The sequence below is a fragment of the Zea mays genome, chromosome 2 (genome assembly GCF_902167145.1).
Source record: "Zea mays cultivar B73 chromosome 2, Zm-B73-REFERENCE-NAM-5.0, whole genome shotgun sequence".
NCBI lineage: Eukaryota > Viridiplantae > Streptophyta > Magnoliopsida > Poales > Poaceae > Zea > Zea mays.
In genome coordinates this window covers 11,869,793-11,894,145 of record NC_050097.1, presented here as the reverse complement: position 1 = coordinate 11,894,145, position 24,353 = coordinate 11,869,793, and the positions used below count along the sequence as shown (strand labels likewise).

Here is a 24,353-nt window from a genome sequence, read left to right as displayed (position 1 = left end):
AAAAACACACGGACTTCAGCAGTTGCAGTGCCGGCTGCCTCCCTCTCGCGTGCGCTCGCCCTGTGCCTCTCGCGTGCGGAAGCTAGGCAAACCGCCGGCGCCCTAGCTAGGTGCCCAGGCCATCGTCGGTCCCTTCGCCAAGCCATCGTCGGGGTCTCGGGGATTAGCACCCGCACCCACAAGGTATGCGGATCCTTACTTTTCCATTCCTGCTGTGCGAAACCGAGAACCCGAACCCTAACTTAGCTATTTGTATCCGGATCTGATCAAATTACAAGCCTATGCATGTACATTTTTTTTGCAAAAATTATTGGGTTGTACACCGATCTGCCTTACGGGGCACGTTCCTGATCCAGGCCGCTAGCATATTTTGTTTCTTCTAAAAATCTTCTCTAATATGTGTTTCCTCCTGATGGTGATGATAATACTGCTATGTGCTGTTGTTGCTGGTGATGATAATCCAGATGGCCACACCGAACGGTCCTTCTGCTTCTCCGATGGTGTACCCTGTCTACCTTTCTGGGGTATTTCCCCAGCAAGGCGGGGATGATCAGGCTCAAGGTCCAGGGATATATGCCATACAACAGAACCAGTTAGCAGCGGCGATGGGAATGGGTTGCTATGCTCCAACCACACTCATTCCCCTCACTTACAATATCCCAACGTAAGTTGTTACCCTTTGGTACTGAACAATATGCTACGTCTGCCTATTTTGTACAATCAATGAATTGGTGAGATCTGCTCGCGTGCCATTGCAGTAGTCATTGTAAGTCAGCTTATGCAAGTAATATATGCAGTCATAAAATTGTACTGTTGAAAACCTTGGACACATTTGGGTGGCTGTATCGAACTAGTGTGATGAGGGGTTCATAGTAGATATGTTGAGATTTAGGTACTTTTTCCGTTGGCCCTTGGTAGAAATTTTATGATTAAAAGCATGCTCAGCAGCAGCAGTATACAATATAATCTTACTTTAAGGATTATGAGATCCTTAGATCTTCATTTGAATTATACTTTATACGTACCTCGTTTAGGATCTGTTATGAGGTGGCGACAATCTTGGGTAACCGAAAAAACAGTGAGTCAACTTTCACTATTGTATCTGTTTCCATGAATTATTTGACATGCACCTCATTTGTTCTTGAAGCAACATTCATTACTAATTAACTCAGCAATTAGATATGTACAGAAAAAAACTCCCACAGTCCCACTTAGGGCTGGGCATATTTTTCCCAGACACCAATTACCGACCTGAAACCGAACTAACCCAAACTATTAGTTGTTCGGCATGGGATCGGTTTTGATTTCTTGATACCTCAGTGATCGGCTTCGGTGTCAGTGCTTAGGCCTGACCAAACTGACTCACCGTATATACCGAAGTGTATCTGCCATAAGCACTAGAGCAGCTAAACCAACTTTCCATCAACAGTCAGCCCATGAAGCCCACACCAAGGTGGCCCACAGCCAGCCAAGACGCCCAGCCAGCATTCCCGCACCGCACCCTTGAGGCCCTGACTCTATCCCTAGTGACCAAATCGATGGCAGCACCCGCAGCGTGGCTTAGCTATGGTGCATCCTGCCCAGTGGTGCTGCGAGTTAGTGATGGCGCATCCCACGGCAAGCGTGGCGCATCGGCGCATCAGCACCCGCCGCAGGGCTTAGCTATGGTGCATCCTGCTCAGTGGTGCTGCGAGTTAGCGATGACGCATACCACGACGAGCGTGGCGCGCCGGCGCATCAGCACCTTGAAAGCCGATGCGACGGTGCAGGTCAGTGGGTTCCTTGTGGGATGTGTCTGTCTCTCCTGTTCAAATTCAGTTCTCCACTTCCTTTCTTGATTTTTTGGTCTTCCTGAATCCCGTGCTTTGATTGATGTTGAACGGCATGTGGTTGTGTTGAACAGCTTGCTGTTATCCCCGTTTTTTAATCATTCACATAGCTAAATTGCTGTCTCTGTCCTCCGTTCAGGGTGCTGTGCTAGTGTTCGATGTAGTTTGGCAAAAAGCGAACACCGAGCCAAAAAACAGATAAACGAAAATGTTGGTTTTTGTTCCAAACATTGATCGACTCTTCATTCTGCAACACCGAAGTTCTCTAAAACTGAACAAACAAACCGATTACACCAGTAAACTGATTACACCGAAAAAACCGATTGACTGGCCTTATCACACTGTTGTAGTGTGGGGGTCAAAATCAAGATGAATAACTTCAGCCATCTCTCTTATTTATCTAGGGATATTGTAACTTGTAGAACAGGAGTAAGGCAGAACATAACATATAATGATGTTTACTCAGTCCTGAAATAATACAATTTTCATCGTTATGACAGCAGGGACTTGCTATAACTGACTAGTTTGTAATGACTAATTTGATTGAGAATACCACAACACAAACACCTTTAACTTTTTGAATGGAGCCCAAGCGCTGTTTCTGATGCTGCCATGCTTGAAGATAGAATGGAACTACAGCTAACTTGTAAAACTTGGTTACAGACTTTGAGCAGTTGAAAAAAGAAAACTTTTGTTGCAAGAATTGCTACTATGGGCTATGACATTCCTTTTTATTCTGGTTTGGTGATTTGGTCATTGGGGGATGGGGATACTTGGGACCAGTGCGAAGCATTATGAAGTTTTGAACTGTCCAATTGCTTGCTTATATCTGCTCTTCTGTGCTTGAAGAGAAAGCATTGGTGCTCCTGCTGGTGAAGAGAATGTACAGGATGCTAGGCAGCAAAATGTACCTCAAAGACAAGTTGTTGTGAGGAGGTTTCACTTCGCTTTTCAGCTTGACTTGACCCTGATCATCAAACTAGCTGCAGTGGTGTTTCTCTTTAGCCAGGAAGGCTCAAAACAAAGGCTATTTCTTCTCATACTGTTTGCATCATTGATTTACTTGTAAGTACTTTGCTCAAATCGTCTCCAAAATACTTAATGCTATTTCACAGTTTATTCTTCATTACTTGTATAGCCTATATATGGTGCTGCTAGATAACCTCATGCTTCTGTATCCTGCAGATATCAAACCGGAGCTATTATACCTTTTGTTAGATGGCTTCAGCGGGCGGGAGGTGCAGCTGCTCATCCACCACAGGCTCCTGCTCGGGCCGAGAACCGTGCTGCTCTGCCTGCCCAGAATGATGGCAATGAGCAGCCCAATGGTAGCTTCCATTTACTGTTTTCCGTATTGTTTGTGCTCTACGTATGATTGTTCATCATATTGCAACACCAATTTCACTTTTTAGTATACTAATGTCATCATACTATTGTAAGCTTCTCGTATAAACAGCAGTAGCCCTTGCTCGTGTAAGATTGTGAAGGGCTGCTTGTAGTATTGCATAGGGGTGGTTACATATATATAGACTTAGGAATCCTAACCCTAATGGGCCGGCAGTCCAACAGTGGTGTGAGCCCAACTACACATAGAGCACACACTGTCTAACATCCCCCCACAGTCGTACAGGGGCACCGCACACGATGAGACTGGAGTAGAAACCGAAGGTAGGAGTCGACGGGTTGAAATCCCCCGCAGTCGCAACGTCGTGAGGGTGCGAGTGTTGCGGGTGGAGTAGAAACTGGTGTGCACATCGTGTAGATGATAGCCCCTGGATGCCGAGTAGCCGAAGTCGAGGTGGTGCACTGCCTCGTTCTTTGGGAGGGGGGTCGACGTTCGAGCGTCAACGGTCGGCGAGGCGACACGAGCAGCAACAACATGGATGTTCTTGCTTCTCTCGTACGGTAGTCGGGGAGCCACGCCAAGGAGGCCAGCGGCAACACGCGCATCTGCGTCGGTCAAGGTGGCCACACCCGCGGCAAAGTAGAAGGGGTAACGGCAGATCTGGTTGGGAAGGCCACGACAACGACGAATCTAGCCATGAAGACAGTGATCCGGCCAAAGAGATGACAGATCTAGCCGAGAGGGTTGATCAGGCCCGGAAGGCCTCGACACTAACGAATCCAACGAAGGTGACGAAGGAGGGGGAAGGGCGACGAGGCGGTTCCAGCCGAGCAGGGGCATGCTCCGGACCTGGCAGGGGGGTTTGACGGCGACAGGAGAAGGTAGAAAGGGGGGCTGCAGGAGCGATTCAAGCGAGGGACAAAAGCAACCAGCACGCCGGAGCAGGAAACACGGGGAGCCGATGGCGAGGAGGTCCAGCGGGCGTCGCGGGTGAAGGAGATTTGCAGAGAGTGGGGGAGGATCAGCGCCTGGGCATTGCAGGTCGAGTGGGGAAGTAGGTCACGCCGTCGCTGGGTGAGAGGAAGGCGTAGCCTCTATGTCGGACTGGGAAGCGGCCACATTGGCCTGTGCGCCTCTGGGGAGGTCACAAGCGGGCCTAACGATGGTCGCGGCCATGGCCGACAGGAGGGCCGGCGCGCGTGGAGGAAAGGCCAGCAGCCACCGCGGGCGCCGGACACAAGGAGGGCAAAGGGGAGCGACGTCGCGGATTCGGGGGCGGCGCCCTGGCACGCGACTCACCAAAGATGAGGAAGGAGAAAGAGCAGGGGACCAAAGGAAGGGCCGCCGCCCCAGTCGCGTCGGGCTGGGAATGAATGGCGATGAGGGAGGGAAGGAAAGGACGGTGCCAGGGTGACCACGCCGACCCATGCGAAGGTGGATCTGACGACGTAGACACAGGGGGTTGCTGATCCGGCGTCTGCCCTGGGAGGCGCCGGCCTGGGAAACGGTTGGGGAAGGGGCAGAGGAGACGCTGCTGGGCACGGTCCATGTGTTTGTGCCCGTGCGCCCGCAGCGGGGATCGGGGAAGGAGGCCACCGGAGAGCCGTCGCCGGTGGGTGAGGAGAGGTGGCGCCTTGGTGTGGAGCAGAAGAGGGGTGGCTGTGATGGGTGGCCGCCCTCGGGACGAAAGTATGTGCCTCCCGGAGACGACAACGTGGAAGTTGTAGGGGAAGGAGCTCGGGGCTGGCGACTATGGCTTGGAAGGCCAAAACCTAGCTAGTTGATACCATGTAAGATAATGTATTACCTTGTTGTATTGCATAGAGGGATGGTTACATATATATAGACCTAGGGGAAACCCTAACCCTAATGGGGCGGCAGTCCAACAGTGGTCCAGCCCACCTACACATAGGAACACACTCTCTAACATCCCCTCGTAGTCGCAACGGGAGCATCGCAAACGATGAGACTGGAGCAGAAGCCGAAGGTAGGAGCCGACTGGTTGAAATCCCCCCGCAGTCGCAACATCATGAGGGTGTGTGTGTTGCGGTTGGAGTAGAGACCAGTGTGCAGTCCATGTAGATGATAACCCCTTAATGCCGAGGTAGACGAAGTCGAGGTGGTGGTGGTCGAGACACACGCAGCAGTGACCTCGTTCTTTGGAGGGGTTGACGTTCTAGCGTCAACGATCGGTAGGGCGACACAAAAGGACATCAACAGCCTCAGGGCCTTCTTTCTTTCCGCATCTAGTCGTCGAGGAGCCCCACTAGGGAGGCCTGCAGCAGCGCACGCGTCTGAGCTGGTTAGGGTGGCCGCGCTCGCGGCAGAAGAGAAGGGGTATCGCCGGATCCGCCGGGAAGGCCACGGCAGCGACAGATCCAACCATGAAGACGGCGATCCGCCAAAGGGATGGCAGATCTAGCCGGGAAGGTCGCGGCAGTGGTGGATCCGGCTAGGGCGGCGATGAAGAAGGGGGAGGGCAACAGGGTGGTTCCAGCTAGGCAGGGGCCTACGCTGGGCCTGGTAGGGGCGCTGATGCCGGCAACACAAGAAGCATGAAGGTAGGAGGCACTGCTGGGGCATCAGCACAGGGAGGGAGGAGGTAGCCGACGGTGGGGGAGAGGAGGTTGACGCGCCACCGTTGGACATGGAAAGGGAGACGGTGGCTGCTAGCGCGCCTGGCTGTTGCCGAGGCAGTGGCTATTGCTAGTGCATTGGCCACTCTCCACGGCGGCAGAGCCCACACGCGCGCCCAGCCAGCGGCGGCGGCCGCCGCCCACTAGCTCGGTCAGCGACGGTGGCACCCGTGCATGGCAACACAGGCAGAAGACCGACGACGCTTGGGAGAGGGGGGCGTCACCATGGCCCCATCGGCGGCACAGAAGATGGAGGACCGCGGTCGGTCACCGACGATGCAGGGGAAGAGGGGCGCACGGATCCGGACGTCAGAGAGGCATGCGCAGTCCGACGGCGGCGTGGATCCGATGCCAAACGGCAGAAAGGCATGCGCAGTCCGACGGTGGCGACGCTCGTGCACCAGCAGCGAGTCCCGCGGCACCAGGGGGCCCGCGCAGGGAGCTAGAGGTGGGGCGCCGAGGGTCAGCCGGCTGGATCAGGGCTGGCTCCCGGTGGCTGGGATGGTGGCCGCCTCCGGGAGGGAAGGATTAGACTCCCAGGGAGGACGGCGCGCAAGCGGGTGGCCGCCGACGGCCGGAGGTGGCGACTGTCTAACAGCATGAAATAAAATTGTAAATGGCCGCGATAGGCACCAACGGATGAAACATATGATATATCTGACGGATGAAACATATGATATATCTGTCTATCATGTTTATTTCTGTTTTCATGGAATTGTGTTTCATGCTTTAACATTCAGGTTGTTTTTTCCTTTTGATTTGACTGCAAGTACCAATAATTTATATTCCTCGTGCTGATGCACGGCTATTCTAATATATAATCACTTCTGCTGTTGGGAAAAATCTTGCAGACCCTGCAAACCCTGACCAAGCTGCAGAGAACCGTGAACAAGATGCTGCAGCTGGTAACGAGAATCCACAAGAGGCAGAGGTAGAAGGCAATCGGCGTAATTGGCTGGAAGGTGTCTTGAAAGAGATCCAGCTGGTTGTTGTAGGGTTTGTTGCATCGCTTCTTCCTGGTTTTCAGCACAATGACTAGGCCTCATCTTGTCACTGTGGAATAAGCTATGTGCAGTGATTTGGTTATGGTGACATAGGGGAAGTAATTATATGAAGCTGCTCAAAGCTTTCTGTTTATATTGTTTCAAGTTCAAAGACTTATTGAACCAATCCTATCATACTTCCAGCAATACTTGCAGCTCACATGTAAAGAGTAGCCTGGCACCCCATCAAATGAGCTATGATTTGAGTTTCTGAAATATGGGATGCCTACACCTGAATACAGAATCAGCCCCTGTTGTAAGATGTCTGAAACATGAAGGATGTGAACGTTTTTTCGGGGCTGAAACCTTGAATAATGTGAGTCGCGTCAAGAAGGATGCTCCCTTTATACTTAAGAGTACTAGCAGAGCAGAAAAATAATGTCAGAGTGAGATACACCAATTATTATTTTTCTCGGTTGATTTTGTCAGTATTCTTCAGTTACTCGTCGTTGAATCAGCTCAATATAAGTGTGCAAACAAGCGTTCAGCACAAAGAACTGTGTTTCTTTTGTTCGAAGGATAGTGATACGCTCTGAAGTATTACATCATAATTAGATTTAAAAAATCTCTAATCAGCACAAATTTTGAAGTCTAGAACGATTGTTATTCTGGGACGGAGGGATTATGCTCATTTTTTTTATCAAACTTCCTGAGTTCCTTGGGAATGTTCATAATAAAAGATATTTCACTTCCTGTGTTCTTTGGAAATTTTCACAATACAAGAGGAACTAATAAATCTTATGACACGCTTGATCTCAGTAAAAGAAGAATGTTCAGGTGTGCCATTCGCTTTTGCAGAACCTCAGCTGCAGATAGCAACCATTTTCAAGCATGTAGCAGCCTAGCAACCAGTAAAGCACCCAGCAGAATTTCTTCTTATTTACAAGTGTCCATGTTGTGCTGGAAACTGACAGTCATCGATAATGAACATTCGAACATGTCAAAGAAACCATTTTGAGCAATTTGGGGTTCTACACGAATGGAAAGTACAATGAGTCCTTGAACACTATACCTGCAAATTTATTAATGCAGTCTTCCATTTTTCAAGTCCTACATACAGCAGCGAATGATGATAGCACTTAGGCCTAATGGTGATACTTCTGTCCTTTTATTATAGTCCATGCCCTGCAAAATTAATGCAATTGTCACTAGTGACCGGTCATAGATGAAAGCAGGTATTTAAATGGTAGTGTTACATTGTGCCTTTCTCATACCATAGGCCATACAGCCATAAAGGGGTATATGCTCCACAGAAACTGTGGTAAGTGCAGAAACGGCATCAGATAGGCTAATTGCTTACCTGTAGAGCTGCTCCATGAGGACTATCAAGGCAACTTGATGGTTCAAAACTAGTGAGGACAGCCTAATCGTTGCATCTGCACGCTCTCGCACTTGTAACCCGAGACCGTATGGTCCACCGATACAGAATGTGAGCCTTGATGATCCCTACAGGATACGAAAAATTATTGCCGGCTTATAGACATCTTGTCGTTCCTAAAATTTTTCAGGAGCTCAAACTTCAGATAGAAAATTGAGATAACGGAAGTTACGGTCATAATAATCAACGATTAAAGAAAAGCTCAGCTATGGTGGACCAAGTTCCGGAGCATACTGTGTTGCCAGCATCCCCAATCAGATCAGCTATCTGCTCGGATATGACATCCTTCCCGTTTTCATCCAGCACAACTACCTGACATGCATGGAAACATCAGGAGACAAAAAAAAATGGCTGATAAATCATTATGCTAGGAGGAAGGACAGAAACGAGTGGCAGAGCACATATGAACCAGAGCAAGAAGGATTACAAAATCGTCAGACTTGAGTTGCTGCATCATAGCCGTGTCTTCTGCTTCAACTTGCACCTTTACATCACTGAAGAAAGCATCAGAAAACAGTACCGATGGAGGAAGAACCTCTGACATTTAATGGTGGCTGTTCTGACTTCTCTTTTTAACTTTTTTTTGTGTGAAAACTATCAGCAGTTCAACACAAAAACGTATTATATTAAGCCATGGGTTCGCTGTATATAGACGTGTAAAACACCGTTTTGTACTGTTTATAGAGTGGAGTTTGAAATAGGGAGTGATATAAGGTGGGATATGAAGGCTGGAGATAGCCTATATGCTGTACTTTGATGCCGCACATATTGATATGCACACTGCAGTGAGGGTCGCCTGTTATAGATGTATCTGACTACCGGCTTCAAAGTCGGAGGATCATACCTTGTAAGCTTTGGGTTGGACCTGATAAGAGTGTCCTCGAACTCGCAATAGTGACCGAGCTTCTCCTTGTATTCTTCAACAAGGAGTTGTGTCCCCCGAGACCTCTTCTTTCCAACCGTTAACAAACGCATGGGCATTGCTTTCTGCGGACATGGAAATACAGACATCAGGATCAGAAAGCTGAGGCTACACGAATTATTAGTAGAACCGGAGCACACAAGCTCTTGGTTTCACAAGACATGTTTTTTTTTCAACCTTTTGCCTCCAGTGTACTTTTTTTTCAGGAGAAATGAACCAAATGCATAGGTGTAGCAGGAAAAGGTCAATGCGTGCGCTCCTTACCACAGATTGTCCCGAGTATTTGGATCTCCTGCCAGCTGTGCATGAAGCAAGAGCAAGAATTGTCGATGTTAGGGATCGGAATCCTCAGCGAGTTAGAATGATATCCAAGAACTGAACATAACTTAGAGAAAGAAAGAAAAAAATGCATAGGAGCTGAGAATTCGAGAGGCAGCAAGAAGAAATGAAGGAGGCATACGGAGGACGGGAGGAGAGGGAGTGGTTCGAAGGCTTACCAAGAGGAGAAGGGGTGGATGCGCCTCGATTCTTACTGAAGGATTGTTGGGGCCCGCATATGCACCGCCACAGCAAGACTGCCATCGCGGTCTCGCGGAGGCGGGAGGAAGGGGGGCTGGGAGCCTGGGACTGGGAGAGTCACTGGAGGTCGTGGGGTGCATCCGCCGCTGTCGTCTCGACCCGTCTCATGGTCTCTCAGTGAGGAAGAAGAGCGACCTATCCCTCCGTAGAGCCGTAGAAGCACGTGTCTACTTGAGAGGCGTATTTAACTCGCTGAATCCAAAAGTCTTGCTTGTTTCAACTTCTAGCTCAGCGAGGTAACACACTGACAAAGATTCCAAATACTGAAACATACTCGAAATCTCTGGAGGCTGCATCGATAGATTCATAGATCCTACACTCCTAGGATCCGACACGAGCTGAGCTGATGATTCCTGCAGATTCGTCCTACTCCATCCATAACAGTACTCTGCATTTCTATGGTCCAAACGTGTCGTATGAATTTGGTTCATCACACTCGCACTGGTGTATCAGAATTCAAAACATCATCTTACAGCACTAATAATGGATGCTACAAACTACACAACAACATTCATCAGGCCACCGTACTGAAACGCCAGAATTACCCAGCTGGACGCCAGAATTTTTACATAAACGTATAGAAGTCCTGAACACAGTATTGTACAAACGACCGCGTCAGCGCCACCCCTCATCGGTGCTTGTGGGTCTGAAGTCTCAACACACATGCATGCCATTCTATCATCGTCTAAGGAAGACGAAAAGCGAGCCTCTGGACCCTCTCCCTAGCCTGATCTTCTCATCGACATAGGTGATCTCCAGCTTGACTTCGCTCTCGCCACCGTACTGAAACCCCAAGGAGCCGACCTTCAGTTCTGGTGCTTCGAACACGACCTGAATCCATTTACTGTCCAGCACATTCAGCTTACCTGCACGCCCAGCATAGAAAGAACGCATCGAAAAACCGATCAGATTACACGGTTGCTGGATGGATGTGCAGCATGCGCCCAAGAAACCGGCTCCATGGAAAACGTCTGGCCTACCTTTCAATGACACTGCGCCCTCTAGGCCAAAGACGGAGAACGACACCTTGTTCCTGACCACGTCAGGCGCTTCCACCGCCTGGACCATCTCGTCGGTTTTGAATACCAGGCGGCCAAGGGGCGTCCGGTAGAGCCCTCCCGGCGAGGTTGGCACCGAGCAGTACACAACCTCCCATTCTGGTCAATTTGGATGGTTTATGCGATGCGAGCTTAATCAAGGATGGCAGGAACCATGGATACAAGATCAAGCGATGTAATAGCAGTTGCAGTGGCTTATTAACTCATTTGCGGTTGCAAGGCGGTTCTTTTACGGTGTGTTGATTGTTCAGCACAAGATCACCACATAGAAATGCAACTGATTAGGCATACCGAGTTTCTTTTTTTTTTTACCTCCGAATATAAGCGGGGACTTGACGGGGTCGTCTATGCAGTACTTCCCCAGCTGCAGCGCGACCTCAGCCACTTCCTGGTGCCCATCTTTTGGCAGCAGCACTCCTCGGTCAGTTCCCTTCACCTGTCGATCGGCACAATATGTATGTATGTATGTAAACGAATCTAAGCGTCTGAAGAAACCAAGATTCACGCAACAAACGAAGTAAGCGAGATAGCAGAACCAAAGCGGAAACCATGAATCCGGGAATGGGGCAGGAAGCAAGAAGCTACTAGCGTCAGTGTTAGAGTGTTACCTTGGAGAGGATGGAGTCGACGAGCTCAGGGGGCGCCCGGACACCGGGGCCGGCGGCGGCGGCGAGGGAGCATCGAACCGACGGGAGCCGCCGGCGGAGCGGTCGGTGGAGAGGATGAGTGGCGGAGGAGAAGCGGAGGGTGGGGGAGGCGGCCGCAACGGAAGCGGACATTTTCATCGCCTGCTCTTCGTGTGTGTGGTGGTAGCTGGACGCCTGGAGAGTAGGGATGGCAGCGGGTCGGGTAAAGTGCGGGTAAGCCATTTACCCGCCCGCCAGCATATCCGCGTCTCTGGTGTTTACCCGTACCCGCGAGAGCGCGCGGGTAAAATTTTCGACCCGTATCCGTATCCGCAGGATATCCGCGGATATCGGGCAACCCGTTACCCGCCAGAAAATAACATGCGTGTATGTGACCGCGGGAGTAGGATCTAGTGGCATCCAGAATGGATTAACAAGCAAACCTGGAGAGGGCTGGCCGCCTGCACGGCTGCACTGCCGACCTGGTCACCTGGCCTCTGGCGGTCTGCACTACTAGATCGGTTGGCGGCTGATGGCCTGCACTGCCGACCTGAGGGAGAGCCGTGACGGCTGATGGCCTGCACTGCCGCCTGCTGGTCAGCTGGTCTGGCGCGGTGGCGCCTGGCGGTCTGCCGCCCGCCGTGAGCACGAGACAGGGAATGGTGGCCAGCCGCCAACGTGAGAACGACCGCGTGAGAGGACTAGAGGAGAGTGAGGATTAGAGATGTAGGGTTTTAGCCTTTAGGGATATTTGATGGGCCGACTGAGAATTGGGCCGGACCAGGGAATGTTTTTGTGGTCTAATAAATTAAGCGGGTAATGGGTAATACCCGCGGGCGAAATTTTATATCCGCTAATTACCCGCGGGTGAGAAGTGTTGTCCGTATCCTTACCCGTGGGCGAGACTTTTTACCCGTATCCATGCCCATCGGGTACGGAACCCGCGGATATCCGCGCCCGCGGGCAGAATTGCCATCCCTACTGGAGAGTTATTTGAGATTGTAACAATCTCGTCACGCGGCTTCGTTACTTTATTACTCCGCAGCTGCGCATCGCCATTTTGGTATTCTGGAGCTCACACCCGCGCCATATTGGGACAGTTAATGCCCCGCGTTGTGTTAACGTTTGTTATGTTGCTCTTTCTACAGGTTGTATTCCCCTTCGTACTAATCTACCCTTACCCTGACTTCGAGTGTTCTTGCCGCGGCTGCGGCCGTAACTGCGCGGCTACTGGAGCTCGCGGCCGACAACGACTCCACGACGCTCGGGGACCTCCTCGCGGCGCGTACTCCCACGACTGGACGGAGTGCCCCTTCGTCCACCCCGGCGAGAACACGCGGCGGCGGGACCCGCGCAAGTTCCTGCAAGAAAGAAGCTCACTGGCCTCCAACGCCAAGATCAAAATCGATGACATGGATACAGGACGACGTGCTGCCACCAATTTCGTCAAGAACTGGAGCACGAGCTAGTGGTTAGAGAAAGTCTTGTACGCCGCGAGCTTGAGGGACGAGTGGCGACTGCTGATTGTAGCTGGGGAAGGAGGGGATGGACATGAGGAAGGTTGTGGCGGGGGTCGGCTGGTGCTGGTACTGGTGGAGGAGGCCGGGCGACTGCGTATCAAGAGAGGGCTTTGTGTCGATGCCTTCTTGGAACAGCACCGGAAGCGGCGGCGGCTGGAAGGAAGCAGACTCCGGAGATAAGAGGCCGAAGGCCGAGGACCCCCATGTCGAGGCCGGTGGGAATCGGCGGCAGCTCACAGCCGCCGGCCCAGTCCTCCTTCCCGCCGCCGCCGCCGTGCTCGCCGGGGGCTCCCCATTTGGTGGCTTCGGCGGCGGCGCTTCTATCCGAAACCACCGCCACGCTGGTCGAGTCCGCAGCGCCGCTGCCCAGGGACGACGACAGCGTCGACGTTGAGTTGCTGGGGCTGGGGCTTCGCGTGCAGTCCAGCACGGACCACGGCTCCAACAGCGTCTCCGCCTTCCCCTCCGGCCAGAACAACGTTTTTCCGCCTCCGATGGGGTCCGCAGCCCCGTTCCGCACTTTGATGAGCGCGTGCAGCATGGCAGTGGACGAGCTGCTCGCCTCGGCGGATTACGACGGGCTCGTCGGGTCGCCAGCCTCTCTGCGGTCGGCGAGGGGAAAGACGCTCGTGCCGTCCAATCTTGACGATCTGTTCTCGGCGGAGATGGCGGGCGCCGCGGCATCTCACTCTCCTCGGTACGCAGACCAGGGCGGCTCTGCTTTCTCGCCGACGCGTAAGGCCGCCATGCTGAACCAGTTCCAGCAGCAGCAGAGCTTGCTGTCTCCTCGGTCCACGGTTGTACCTGAGCCGATGTCTCCGATGAGCTCCAGGTTGCTCTCGGCCCTTGCGCAGCGGGAGAAGATGCAGCAGCAAACGCTGAGAAGTATGAGCTCTCGTGACCTGGGCTCCGGCGCCTCCGTCTTGGTTGGCTCATTGGTTACCTCTAGCTGGTCCAAATGGGGAATCCCCCCGAGCACACCAGATTGGGGTGCTGACGCCGAGAAGCTTGGCCGCCTCAAGCGATCCTCGTCCTTTGAGCTCCGCAGTGGCGCCAACATGGTTAAAGCAGGGACAAATTTGACTTTTACCATACCTAATAGAAGCTAACAGAGCACGGGGCATTAACTGTCCCAATATAGCGCGGTTGTGAGCTCTAAAATACCAAAATGGCGATGCGCAGCTGCGGAGTAATAAAGTGGCGAAGCCGCGCGACGAGAATGTTACAATCTCAAATAACTCACGCCTGGACCTCGTCCCTCACCTGTTTCTAATTTTCTAGGTAATTTTCCAAAAAAATCCCTGGGCAAGCGTTTTCCTGCCTCCTCTTTCTTTTTTTTTTCTTTTCTTTTTTTATTTTGCAAAAAAACTTCTTTTCGCTGAATAACATAAGTTTTTTTCTCTCTATCTCTCCAAACGTGATGCGCTATAAAGACTTCGGTTAACCACTTAACCCGGCCAACTATAGAACAGAACGCCTCTTTCAGGGAAACTTTTAGCAAACTAAATAGCACTTTGCTGGGATGTTATGACTGTATCACCTACTGTTAGGGTTAGTTGGCAACTTATTATCCAAACATTTGATTTGTTATATTGGTTTGTTATGTTCTATTTGGAACCTCTAAAATTAATATTTCCTCCGTTCTTTTTTATTTGTCGTTGTTTAGTTAAAAATGAACTAACGGACGATAAATATTCGAAAACGGAGGTATGAGTTAGCCACTAAAAATTAGTTGTTAGGATCTAAACAGCCTAATACCGTAGATAATTGTTAGCTACCTCACAACTAACAATTAGTTCATTAGCTGGCTCAACTCAACTAATAATTTATTAGTTGACAAATTATTAGTTCTACGGTTCCAAACAGGGCCTTATGGGATGTTTGAATGCACTAGAGCTAATAGTTAGTGGATAAAATTAATTGAAACATTCAAACACCCATTTTTGGTAAATTAGTTAATAGTTAGAGGGTGTTTGAATGCACTAGAGATAATAGTTAGTGGATAAAATTAGCTAGAGACATCTAAACACCCTACCTAATAGTTTAGCTATTAGCTATTTTTAGTAAATTAGCTACTAGTTAGCTAACTATTTGTTAGCTAGCTAATTCTATTAGTATATTTTTAGCTAACTAACTATTAGCTATAGTGCATTCAAACACCCACTTAGTTAGTTATTTGTTAACTAGTTAATTTCACTAACAATTTTTAGCCAACTAACTATTAGTTCTAGTGCATTCAAACATCCTCTTAGCTATTTAAATAGGCTTTGCTAGCCAGATGGAGTAATAGCAACTCCAAAAGAACGTGTAAATTATCCCCAAACAGATATTAGTCAAGAATAGTGGTTTTTCTTACTCCAACAGCTCCATCATTTTTTCTCCCAAACATTAGCATCCCGCATCCACAACCTCATCTCCCTCATATTTTGGTGTGTTTTATCCCTCCCCAATCCATTCCTCAACGTATCGGATCATTCACATCCTCCCGACGACTGTACAGATTACGCCACATGTCACATTTAAAGAAACTGTTGGAGTACCCATCATGATTCACTCTTAAAACTTTTTAGCATACTTTTAATAATCAATTTTTGGAGTAAAATCTTTAACATCATTTTGCAGATTGGAGTTGCTCTAAGGTCACCCCATAGTATCGTCCTCGGTCCTCTGTCCGCCATATATACGAGCAAAGGAGAAGTAACTCTAACAATTTGGTATCAAAGATGACAGGCTCCAACTCCAACAACGGCGAGGACAACGCGATATCCACACTGTTCAACATCAAGTGACGAAGACTTTGACCAAGTCCATGGTCAACCTGCAGCGCCAGCTTATCAGCTTTGCTACCCGGCCGAGTTCCCTCTCATCTCGTGCTCGTTACCGCCGTCGAGAATCAGCCTTCGTCATCCACCCAACGCTAACAAAGTGTTAAGAGTGAAGAGAGTATTTATACACTTCAACACCGTCACTCGCATAGAGAAAAATGTAAACATAGAAATCAAAAGATCCGAACTCAAGAACTCTAACTCTGATATAGACGTACTAACCAGTTCAACCGAAAATTTTAAGCTTTTTGAAGAAGATAGATAATCCATGAACTCTAAAATCTATTCCCTATTCTATATACAAAAAATTCCTATGTATCCCTTTGAACTGCTTTTTGGCAGTTGAAAGGACAGTTCGAGAGCAAATAAGACCATGATCTCTGATTTTCCATTTAATGACCATTCATTGTCCAAATAAGCTTGATGTACATGGTAAAACCGCAGCTAAAAATATGTGGAGAGGACAAACTATGAAAGTAACGAGGCTAAAGGAGTACCAATGGCCTGTCGTGATAAATCTGAAGCCACTGTGTTGCTGCAGCGAAAGCCTTCTCCTCACCAATAGCTATTGCTATTCTGTTAATTAATGTCCTACTCTGTTGCTATCCAATGTACAAGGTTTTGTATAACAAAATGTTTCCTGTGTAGCCTCTAAGCGCCACCTAGAAGCTCAAATAAGTGTATAATTCGCGAACAAGGTCAAGAGATTGTTTATGGACTCAGGGTAGAACTTTCTCGCAAACAGGTAGCATGGTCTCTTTGTTTCATTCCATAGGCAGGCCTTCTCTGTAACCACTTTCTGCAGGACAACAGCAGAACATACATTTAAGCATACTTGTGAATTTTTATCCACCAACTGGGAGGGAAACAAGGGACCGAGGGTGGTACCTTGCTATCACTAGTGACATGGTGACTTATGTCAATTGACTGCAGCACAGATCAAAAGGGTTTGAGGTTAGAAAATGATGCTACGGTCAAATAACCACCTGGAAAATAGACATAGGATGAGCAGGAGAACACGTACTGTTATATTCTTCAGAAGCTCGAAAGTGACATCCTTTGCCCTGTAAGCTTTCGGGTGCCACTTCCCTTCAGACCAGTCAACATGGGTTACAGACCAATTAGCAATTCCATCTGGGTCCATCATCTAGTTGATACAGATATGCAAATTTGCAGTGTCAACAGGGCTGTAAAAGCATTAGACAGATGACAAATTAATTCCTGCAACTGAAAGGTCATTGTGTACTGACATGGAATACTGTTGGCAAATAATGTTCATCAGCATAGCAGTTGCGACCATCTTCCATCCCAGGCTGCAAGGAAAACAAACATGGACACATGTTATGCAGTAGAGAATACTCTTAAGTCCAATATGGTAAAACAAAGAAGAAAAGTGTAAACTGAATCCATAAACAGTAATATGTATATTAGTTTAAAACAAAACAAAATGAATAGAGGCCAATACAAAGCCACAGCTGTCTTTTAGATCAAAATACTCTGTCCATTTCAAATGTAGGTGTGGTTTGACTCGGCACAATTTCAAAAGATTGAAATGTTCTTTTTATTTGCGCCACAATAAGGCAAACATACATTTGGCTCTGATAAGAAAAGGTAGTAAATAAAAGACAGAATCTCACTCTGCAATGAAGCTTGAACTTGGTATAGTAAAGACTATCTGCAATGATCATCAACGCATGTTGGCGCTTAACTGAGAACCACTGAAATAGTTAAAGTCAAAACAAACTCTTCAATCAGAATGATCGCAAAAAAATAAGCAAAGACTCAAAACAAACTCTTCAATCAGAATGATCGCAAAAAAATAAGCAAAGACGGTTGCAAGATTACCTGTGAACCCTTCCTAAAATCAGCCTCTGTGACCTCAGGTAACATATTCTTTGAATATCTAAAATTTCCATGCGGTCCAGGATCATAAAAGCTGATCAAGAAAACAAATATGATGTAAGCTGAAGGAATAATAGCCCAGCTCAAAACCCAGCTGAGAAATCAACGAGATCATTCAATGTAAAAGTAGAACCAAGAGCTATTAGGTAGACTCCAATTATAGTTAGAGATGAATTTGAGATAAATAAACAAACTTACCAGTCAATAAAACTGAGATTTGCACCCATCAGGTAGTCATATACATAGTCAAAATTGTGCAAAGGTACACAACTGCAACACACAAGAGAATAGTAAAGACCTGAAAGAACAAATTGGGAAACAAAATGGGATGAAAGCAAAATCATGATATGTACCTATCAGATAGCAAAATAAAATGCTGATTGTCCATGTCTTGTAGAGCATTTGCCAGCAACCTCCTCTCAGCATCAACCATAGAAATTGTACCCCAAGTTACCTGCAATGGGAACATGATTATTCAGGTTATCACTCGTTTAGCTTATGATAGGTTCTTACAATCTATGAAGCAGAGGAAAGAACTTTATAAAAAACGGAGTGCTGAAATTAATCTTTTTTTCACATAGCTAACTCTTCATGTGTAGAATAAAAAGAGACCAACCTAGGAGGAACTAGCTGGCATTGTTAATAAGAAATAGGCAGACAAATTCGAGCCAAAGAGAACTTGAACTTGGGTAGTGGCCTAGTGGGTGTGTACACCACCTCCCACCAACTGAGTTCAGTTCCTTCTTCATGTGGAACTAGGGCCATTACCTTTTCACTGTGTATCTCTCGACCAACAAATATGGGACTGACATGTTCTGGCTTCTCTCTTGAGGCATGAACATATATGGTATACCTTCCCTCATGGCCCTACAGAAAATACAGTAGGTCATGGAGAAACTGACTTTGAGCTAAAGATGATGACACAATAGATTAGCAGGCCTTCACAATACCCATATTGTACTTTTAAACTTAATGCTCAGGACATAGCATTAAATTATAGCTGTTACAAAATGAAGTTACAATAAATGATCCTGATTAGTAATGCAATAATAGAGGTCTTTTTACAACATCATACAAAGAGTGGCTTCAGCCTTCAGGCTATAGTAGTTGTGAACGATTTGAAATAAGAAAAGAACTGAACCGAAACATAAGATCAACCTTGTTTGTTATCTTGAATGATTGTTAAATTCTAAAATTTACATCCTTCATATAGAAGTATCGAATTCGATTTTTGTTTTCTCGAAAACACAGCACGTTATTGTACTAAGAATGGATAAAAATATGAGATACAAAGCCAGTTGTGTGCAGGGAAAAAAGAGCAAAACAAAACAGCCTACAAACAACCAGCAGCAGAGCAGTACAGAGACACATGCACCAGCACCACAAGCAAAGGAGGAACGACCAGACACCCACACACACTCACATGTCAAGGCCTAGTTGTATTAGAAGAAAACTACTATACAATATTAGTGTTTGAATCTCAGAGGTGGTTCTACTGAAATCCTAGCTGTATAGCATATATGCAAAGGGCCAATATCAGTTATGAAAGCCATTCACTTTGCAAGGGCTATGATGAATGCATGAATCTACCAGCAGAACAAACAGGGGATGTTTACCTCAAAGAACTTTTCCCACAACCTTTCAAATGGCAGTGTCCCCGGAGTCAAGAACATGAAAGCTATTTTTGAGTTCTTAGATCGAACAGGAGGTGTTGTTAAGATCTGTCTGAAAACAACACGCGAGGCCCTCTCCTCATCAGTGAATTCCCTGGCTGGTTCCGCAGGGAGCCTACCAGGAAGCCAATCTCTCACAGGAGAGGTGTAACGCGGGGGAGGATACAGATAAGCCCAGACTAGTGCGACGAAGATAAAAGCTGCAACGGCGAGCATCCACGCGCGCCTTCTCGTGGCTGCCCTCGGGCGAGGAAGTGGGACGGCCTTCATATCCTTAATGCCCAGCTGCCAAACTTGATGCAACTTCATCTATTTAAGCTTCACAGCTCTCATTACTCTCGGACTCCACCAGTGTGGTGAAAAATGGTCGGCAGATAATTCCTTCTCGCTTGTACAAGCCCGTCTGCAACAGAACAGTACAACGGTTTGGTTGATCAGAATGACAGTAAGTTAAGGTTATAAATGAAGCAGGGGACGGACCCAATCACCCTCACCCAATATAGTACACTGTGAGGTGATTTTTGCAGAGGAATCGAAGTTAGCAGGGGAATTCAGTATTTCAGTTGGCATGCACTTGTAATTGCATTAAATCAGATCCGATCACCCGAATACGAATACTGGTTTGCATTAGGGTTTAGGTGGGTGCTCGGTTCCGCGCATCGTTAAGGGACGAGGGTAGGCATACCTGGTGGGTGCTTGTCGCCGGCGAAGGGCCTGGGCAGGAGGCGGCGGCGCCGCGGCCGCGCGCGAAGTCGTCGCTGGCAGAAACAAGAGGACGCGAGAGAGAGCTTCGGCGGGCGCGGTCCAACGCGCAAGAGGATCAGGAATCAGGTCGTGCCAAGGTCCAACGCTCTGATTGATATACGTGCGTGACAGCGTGAGGTCTTGGGAAGGGGGCGCGACCGGCGCGGCGGCTGTGACCCGCGACCGCGACGAGAAAAACGGAAGGGGGGAGACTGGTAGAGACGAGGGAAGGAACGAGGCGGTTGGATTTGCTTGTTTGTTTTGGTTTGATACACGCCAAAGATGTTGCTGCATTCCCCCTGGTTTCGTTCTGAAATTTTAATTTGGCAATTCATTGTTATATATTTTTTAAGAGCATCTCTACTAGTTTTGTAAAAAAAAACTTGCTACATATAGGTCTCCACTAGTTTAAAAAAATCTCCCTACATAAAGATGCAGTGAGTTACTTACTAAATAATATAAAGAGTAAAACAATTATGTGTTCTCTAAGAGCAACTCCAGTAGTTACTTAAAAAATAGCTCCTTAAATTGTAGCGTTGGGAGTTGGTAAACAAGGGTTGGGCATAAAAAATTTTGTGATCTCCAATTGTTTCTTATATTTAGGTAGTAAATTAAATTTGAAATTGGTTTTGTGGGCCAGGTCCTCTATTCCTTTCCGTTTCCATCATCCCGTCTTTTTTTCATTTCCTTCCCCCGGCTGTTGCATGTTACACCGTCGCGAGGCCAAATCTACCTAGCGCCCAGCAAGGTTCGGCTGCCCAGCGATGTGATCTGCCGGCCACCACCGCCCAGCAATCTTATAATTTATGTCGGTGTATATTCAACACTTGCAATTTTAATTTACTCATAGCAAATCTGTTTGTAAATTCAGGCGATGAGTGCAAATAAATTGTTGTCGTCACGAGTTTTGGATGAATGATGATGATTATTTCATACTTTGTGCTGCACAAATCATCCAAAGTTACTCTCAAGAGAGGGGGAGGCCATTTTACTGATCCATATAGTTTTACAGTAGGTATTGTGCATTAGAATACTGAATCCTATCCCATCAGAAAACGAGATGAACCAACCAAGAAAACAAAAACAAAACATGTTATTGTGATGGCTTCAACCTATGTGCGTCGTCGGTGAGGTGGCCCTGCTGGAGCCTAGGACCGGCTATAGGGAACTGTGGTGGCTTTCGGGACCTAGAGGCGGGTACCGGCGGCGGCTGCGACCTGTGAGAGAAACAGGCGTCCCGGTAGCAGGGAGACAGAGCCGCCGGCTACACGAATTAGAAAACGACGGCAAGAAACGCACCACCGGTAGCAGCAGGGGATGGGTTCCTGATGGAGGGGAGTCGGACTGGTGGCTGAGCAACCGAACCTGGCGACGGGAAAGCGAAACGGACATGGCGGCTGAGCAACCTGGACGCCGGCGGGGAGGAAAAAAAAGGGCGCGAGACAGACCGACAGGGAAAGCCTACACACGAATTTTTTTTATTTCGGGAGTGGTAAAAGAATAGCTATATTTGAAGAGTACATAGGGTTGAATTAGAAGTTGATAAATTTGGGGAGCTGTTTTAGAGAATTGTTGGAGAGATGTTTCCATACCAGTTCTTCAAAATTTTGATTTAGGGAGTTCTTTTAAGTAACTACTGGAGTTGCTCTAATATTCTCTATATTCAGTTGTCAAATAGTTTTTATACACCTGTATTTCGGGAGTGAACAAAAGGTTACAACATTTAGCAATAATATGAGGTTAGCTACAAACTTTATAAATTTACTCACCTCTTTTACATACCTGTTGGAATATCCTAACTTTATAAATTTAGCCACTTGTTTTACATAACAGTTGGAGGACCTTTTTTATTAACAACTTTTAAAATTTGTACTTAGAAACTTATTTAGAGAACTATTATAGATGCTCTAACGACATTGGGCTGTCCCGATTGTTCATCCACTCGTGTTTCCGAGTCTCCACTTGCTGCATCATCATTCTCCAACCCAACGCTATTTAAGATTTTGTAATTGTGCGTCCAGCATCATCTAAAGCTTATGATTGGGAAATTTATTGGACAGCCAGGATCGTTCAGCCACTGCTATTTTAAGGATTCTCGACGTCATTAGATGCCTTTATAATAATATAAATAGGACCAAGCTTTCTCTCAATTTTTATACGGCTCTTTTTTTTCAATGTTACATAGACGTCTACGTGCACGACAAGCGTGCAACATCTTCCTCTCCTTCGTCGCGTGCACGCTAAGCGTGCGGTGCGGCCATTGCTAGACCGACCGGTGGCCGTCTGAATCGACCCGAGCCAGGCATTTCCAACCTGACAAGAGCTTCCACTGGCACCCCACCGCGCGCGCCCGCACCAGGGTCAAGCAGAAGCGGAACCAGGGGAGCATGGGCCATGAGCCTAGGGCTGGATATCGAGCCAGCTCGGCTCGGCTCGACTCGTTAAGGTAGCGAGCCATAGAGTCAGCTCGGCTCGGCTTGTTTACGAGCTCGAGCTGACTCGTTTAGCTCGTGAGCCAGAGCAGAAAAAAATAATATGTGTATAACAATCAATTTTTAGTTAATTTTAAGCTAATTTAACAACATAAAATAGTAATTATACTAATAGTTTCACAAACCGCATCAATATAACACCAAATTAACACCACTCATCACTCATCAATTCACTATTCACACACATGTTCAGCAGTTTAACTCACACTTATATTCGCATAAACCAATTTCATATATAGACATAATTCATCAATCATTAGTTTAACTTATAGGTTATATACATCACACATACATATAACATATTCATCAATTGTTACGTACATGATATGTATATAGTTTTGTTTTGCTGAAATGTGATAGCTCGTTTAGCTCACGAGCTGGCTCGTTAACAAACCGAGCTGGCTCGTTAAGAAACCGAGCTGGGATGCTAGCTCAGCTCGTGTAAAAATTCAAACGAGCCGATCCGAGCCGAGCCGAGCTGGCCACGAGCCGAGCGAGCCGACGAGCCGCGAGCATGCCGTGCCGCGTCCGTTCCGTTGGGGGTGGCCAAGTTTTTTTTTTCCTTCATTTGTTGGTCGTTGACATTCGAAGGAAGGAGCTGCCAGCGCGTTCGACGGCTCCGCTGTCCAGGAAGGAAGTTTCCATTGTTCGGCGTCGTCAGCTCTCACACCTGACGCAGGGACCAGGGAAGGGAAGAAGGAAAAACGTTTCAGACCGTCACGTGTCGCGCGCTGTTTCTCTTCAGGCTCGCAGTTTCTGAACTTTCTGACGGGGAACGGGTCTCGAGACGACGACAACGCGTCGACGACCCTGGTCTCTTCCGGGTTCAATCAATAGTGCCAGCGGGGAGAGGGAATGTTCCACGGGAGGTTGACCCTGACCGGTCATGTGTTTCTCTAATCGTAATAAGACTTTTTTTTTCTTATAAGGCTGTCTTGAACGTTTTACTTATCTTCGTTCCTATATTACTTATCTTCATTCCTATATTCAAACTCTGGTTTACAAACAGTACAGTAATAATACAAAGCAGTATAAAACTGTGTTTAAGTTACCAATAAACTGCTGGAGACAGTCTAAACAATCTAGAACGGCAGAGTGTGTGCACTGATTCACAGGCACCACAGAACAGGAGACCCTACCGTGATCCATGCACGTTTGTCGACTGATAGGCGTCAGCAGCTGAATAGCTGATTGCTCTCCAGGAAACGCTTGCCTCCGTTCTGAACCTGCGCAGTGCATGTGATGAGTTGAGAGACATCCGAACCAAACACACATACGCAATTTTATGCGACAAGGTTAGATGAAGAAAATCATACACGGTTGTACCGTACTGTACCTGACCATGGTACTCGCTCATAAACGAGACGAGGCTTCTCCGCGGGCCTCACGTAAAAGATTCAACAAGTGGGCTTGCTCTAGCCTATGGATGACAATGTAAAATTTCCGGTAAGAAATAGCTATACATCTCCTCTCTCATGATATAAAAAATTTCTCGTAGGGACATCTAGGAACGCCTACGTGAGACATTTCTTTCATATTCTCATTCCACGTGGGGATAAATTCGCGATGAGGATCCCCTTCCTGATTAAATTATAATTAGGACGTATTTTTTGTTATTAATACATATCGTTGTCACTTATACACATTGTCTGATGTAAGAAATCTTTAGATATACATCAAAATAAATACATCTGTACAATGAGTGATCTCTTGTTGACAAGGTAATTATTTATTTTTTTCATCAACTATTACACGAAAGCATCATCACGTGCAAGTTTAAC

General features: G+C 47.5%; 4 protein-coding genes across 8 annotated transcripts; 1 reads left to right on the top strand and 3 right to left on the bottom strand.

Moving 5' to 3' along the window:
- Positions 1-9: 9 nt before the first annotated feature.
- Positions 10-7,258, top strand: LOC100193046 (uncharacterized). Its single transcript, NM_001138214.1, has 5 exons — positions 10-183; positions 465-664; positions 2,679-2,894; positions 3,015-3,157; positions 6,662-7,258. Exons 2-5 carry the CDS (start codon positions 465-467, stop codon positions 6,847-6,849), a joined length of 747 nt encoding a protein of 248 aa, NP_001131686.1. The 5' UTR covers positions 10-183; the 3' UTR covers positions 6,850-7,258.
- Positions 7,259-7,518: 260 nt separating this feature from the next.
- On the bottom strand, positions 7,519-9,907 carry LOC100194016 (uncharacterized). Of its 4 annotated transcripts, XR_002749904.2 has the most exons (8): positions 9,651-9,907; positions 9,331-9,452; positions 9,076-9,218; positions 8,659-8,725; positions 8,466-8,543; positions 8,154-8,299; positions 7,866-7,978; positions 7,519-7,760 (listed from the first exon to the last, which is right to left on the bottom strand). XR_002749904.2 is itself a non-coding variant. In XM_023301450.2 (7 exons), the coding sequence occupies exons 1-7, from the start codon at positions 9,733-9,735 to the stop codon at positions 7,939-7,941; spliced, it is 681 nt and encodes a 226-aa protein (XP_023157218.1). In that variant the 5' UTR covers positions 9,736-9,904; the 3' UTR covers positions 7,525-7,938. The 4 variants fall into 4 exon arrangements, 3 of the variants coding, with proteins under 3 accessions (XP_023157218.1, XP_023157219.1, NP_001336772.1); XM_023301450.2 differs by having other exon boundaries at positions 7,525-7,978; positions 9,651-9,904; XM_023301451.1 differs by having other exon boundaries at positions 7,525-7,978; positions 8,641-8,725; positions 9,418-9,452; positions 9,651-9,902.
- Positions 9,908-10,187: 280 nt separating this feature from the next.
- Positions 10,188-12,129, bottom strand: LOC100285627 (uncharacterized). 2 transcript variants are annotated; one of them, NM_001351120.1, is made up of 5 exons: positions 11,860-12,110; positions 11,399-11,611; positions 11,103-11,226; positions 10,713-10,889; positions 10,188-10,598 (listed from the first exon to the last, which is right to left on the bottom strand). In NM_001351120.1, the coding sequence occupies exons 2-5, from the start codon at positions 11,573-11,575 to the stop codon at positions 10,411-10,413; spliced, it is 666 nt and encodes a 221-aa protein (NP_001338049.1). In that variant the 5' UTR covers positions 11,576-11,611; positions 11,860-12,110; the 3' UTR covers positions 10,188-10,410. The 2 variants fall into 2 exon arrangements, with proteins under 2 accessions (NP_001338049.1, NP_001338050.1); NM_001351121.1 differs by having other exon boundaries at positions 10,219-10,598; positions 11,399-12,129.
- Positions 12,130-16,127: 3,998 nt separating this feature from the next.
- Positions 16,128-20,297, bottom strand: LOC103645966 (Core-2/I-branching beta-16-N-acetylglucosaminyltransferase family protein). The gene is made up of 11 exons (NM_001351119.1): positions 20,022-20,297; positions 19,280-19,739; positions 18,432-18,530; positions 18,017-18,117; positions 17,862-17,933; positions 17,607-17,697; positions 17,399-17,479; positions 17,012-17,074; positions 16,786-16,908; positions 16,650-16,688; positions 16,128-16,560 (listed from the first exon to the last, which is right to left on the bottom strand). The coding sequence occupies exons 2-11, from the start codon at positions 19,643-19,645 to the stop codon at positions 16,432-16,434; spliced, it is 1,164 nt and encodes a 387-aa protein (NP_001338048.1). The 5' UTR covers positions 19,646-19,739; positions 20,022-20,297; the 3' UTR covers positions 16,128-16,431.
- Between the last annotated feature and the right edge of the window lie 4,056 nt (positions 20,298-24,353).

What these genes read in the sequence shown, in the direction of transcription:
- LOC100285627 (NM_001351121.1), bottom strand. Translation starts at nt 11,659, where the DNA reads ATGGCTTACCCGCACTTTACCCGACCCGCTGCCATCCCTACTCTCCAG. An exon ending in TCGACTCCATCCTCTCCAAG is followed by an intron (nt 11,227 to 11,398) that starts GTAACACTCTAA and finishes GCCGATCGACAG; the next exon opens with GTGAAGGGAACTGACCGAGG. An exon ending in GTCCCCGCTTATATTCGGAG is followed by an intron (nt 10,890 to 11,102) that starts GTAAAAAAAAAA and finishes CAAATTGACCAG; the next exon opens with AATGGGAGGTTGTGTACTGC.
- LOC100193046 (NM_001138214.1), top strand. Translation starts at nt 465, where the DNA reads ATGGCCACACCGAACGGTCCTTCTGCTTCTCCGATGGTGTACCCTGTC. An exon ending in CTCACTTACAATATCCCAAC is followed by an intron (nt 665 to 2,678) that starts GTAAGTTGTTAC and finishes CTGTGCTTGAAG; the next exon opens with AGAAAGCATTGGTGCTCCTG. An exon ending in TTTGCATCATTGATTTACTT is followed by an intron (nt 2,895 to 3,014) that starts GTAAGTACTTTG and finishes TGTATCCTGCAG; the next exon opens with ATATCAAACCGGAGCTATTA.
- LOC100194016 (XM_023301450.2), bottom strand. Translation starts at nt 9,735, where the DNA reads ATGGCAGTCTTGCTGTGGCGGTGCATATGCGGGCCCCAACAATCCTTC. An exon ending in AACTCAAGTCTGACGATTTT is followed by an intron (nt 8,544 to 8,658) that starts GTAATCCTTCTT and finishes CATGCATGTCAG; the next exon opens with GTAGTTGTGCTGGATGAAAA. An exon ending in CTCATGGAGCAGCTCTACAG is followed by an intron (nt 7,979 to 8,153) that starts GTAAGCAATTAG and finishes TTAATTTTGCAG; the next exon opens with GGCATGGACTATAATAAAAG.
- LOC103645966 (NM_001351119.1), bottom strand. Translation starts at nt 19,645, where the DNA reads ATGAAGTTGCATCAAGTTTGGCAGCTGGGCATTAAGGATATGAAGGCC. An exon ending in ATTTTAGGAAGGGTTCACAG is followed by an intron (nt 17,480 to 17,606) that starts GTAATCTTGCAA and finishes TAACTATTTCAG; the next exon opens with TGGTTCTCAGTTAAGCGCCA. An exon ending in ATTTGCCAACAGTATTCCAT is followed by an intron (nt 16,909 to 17,011) that starts GTCAGTACACAA and finishes TGTATCAACTAG; the next exon opens with ATGATGGACCCAGATGGAAT.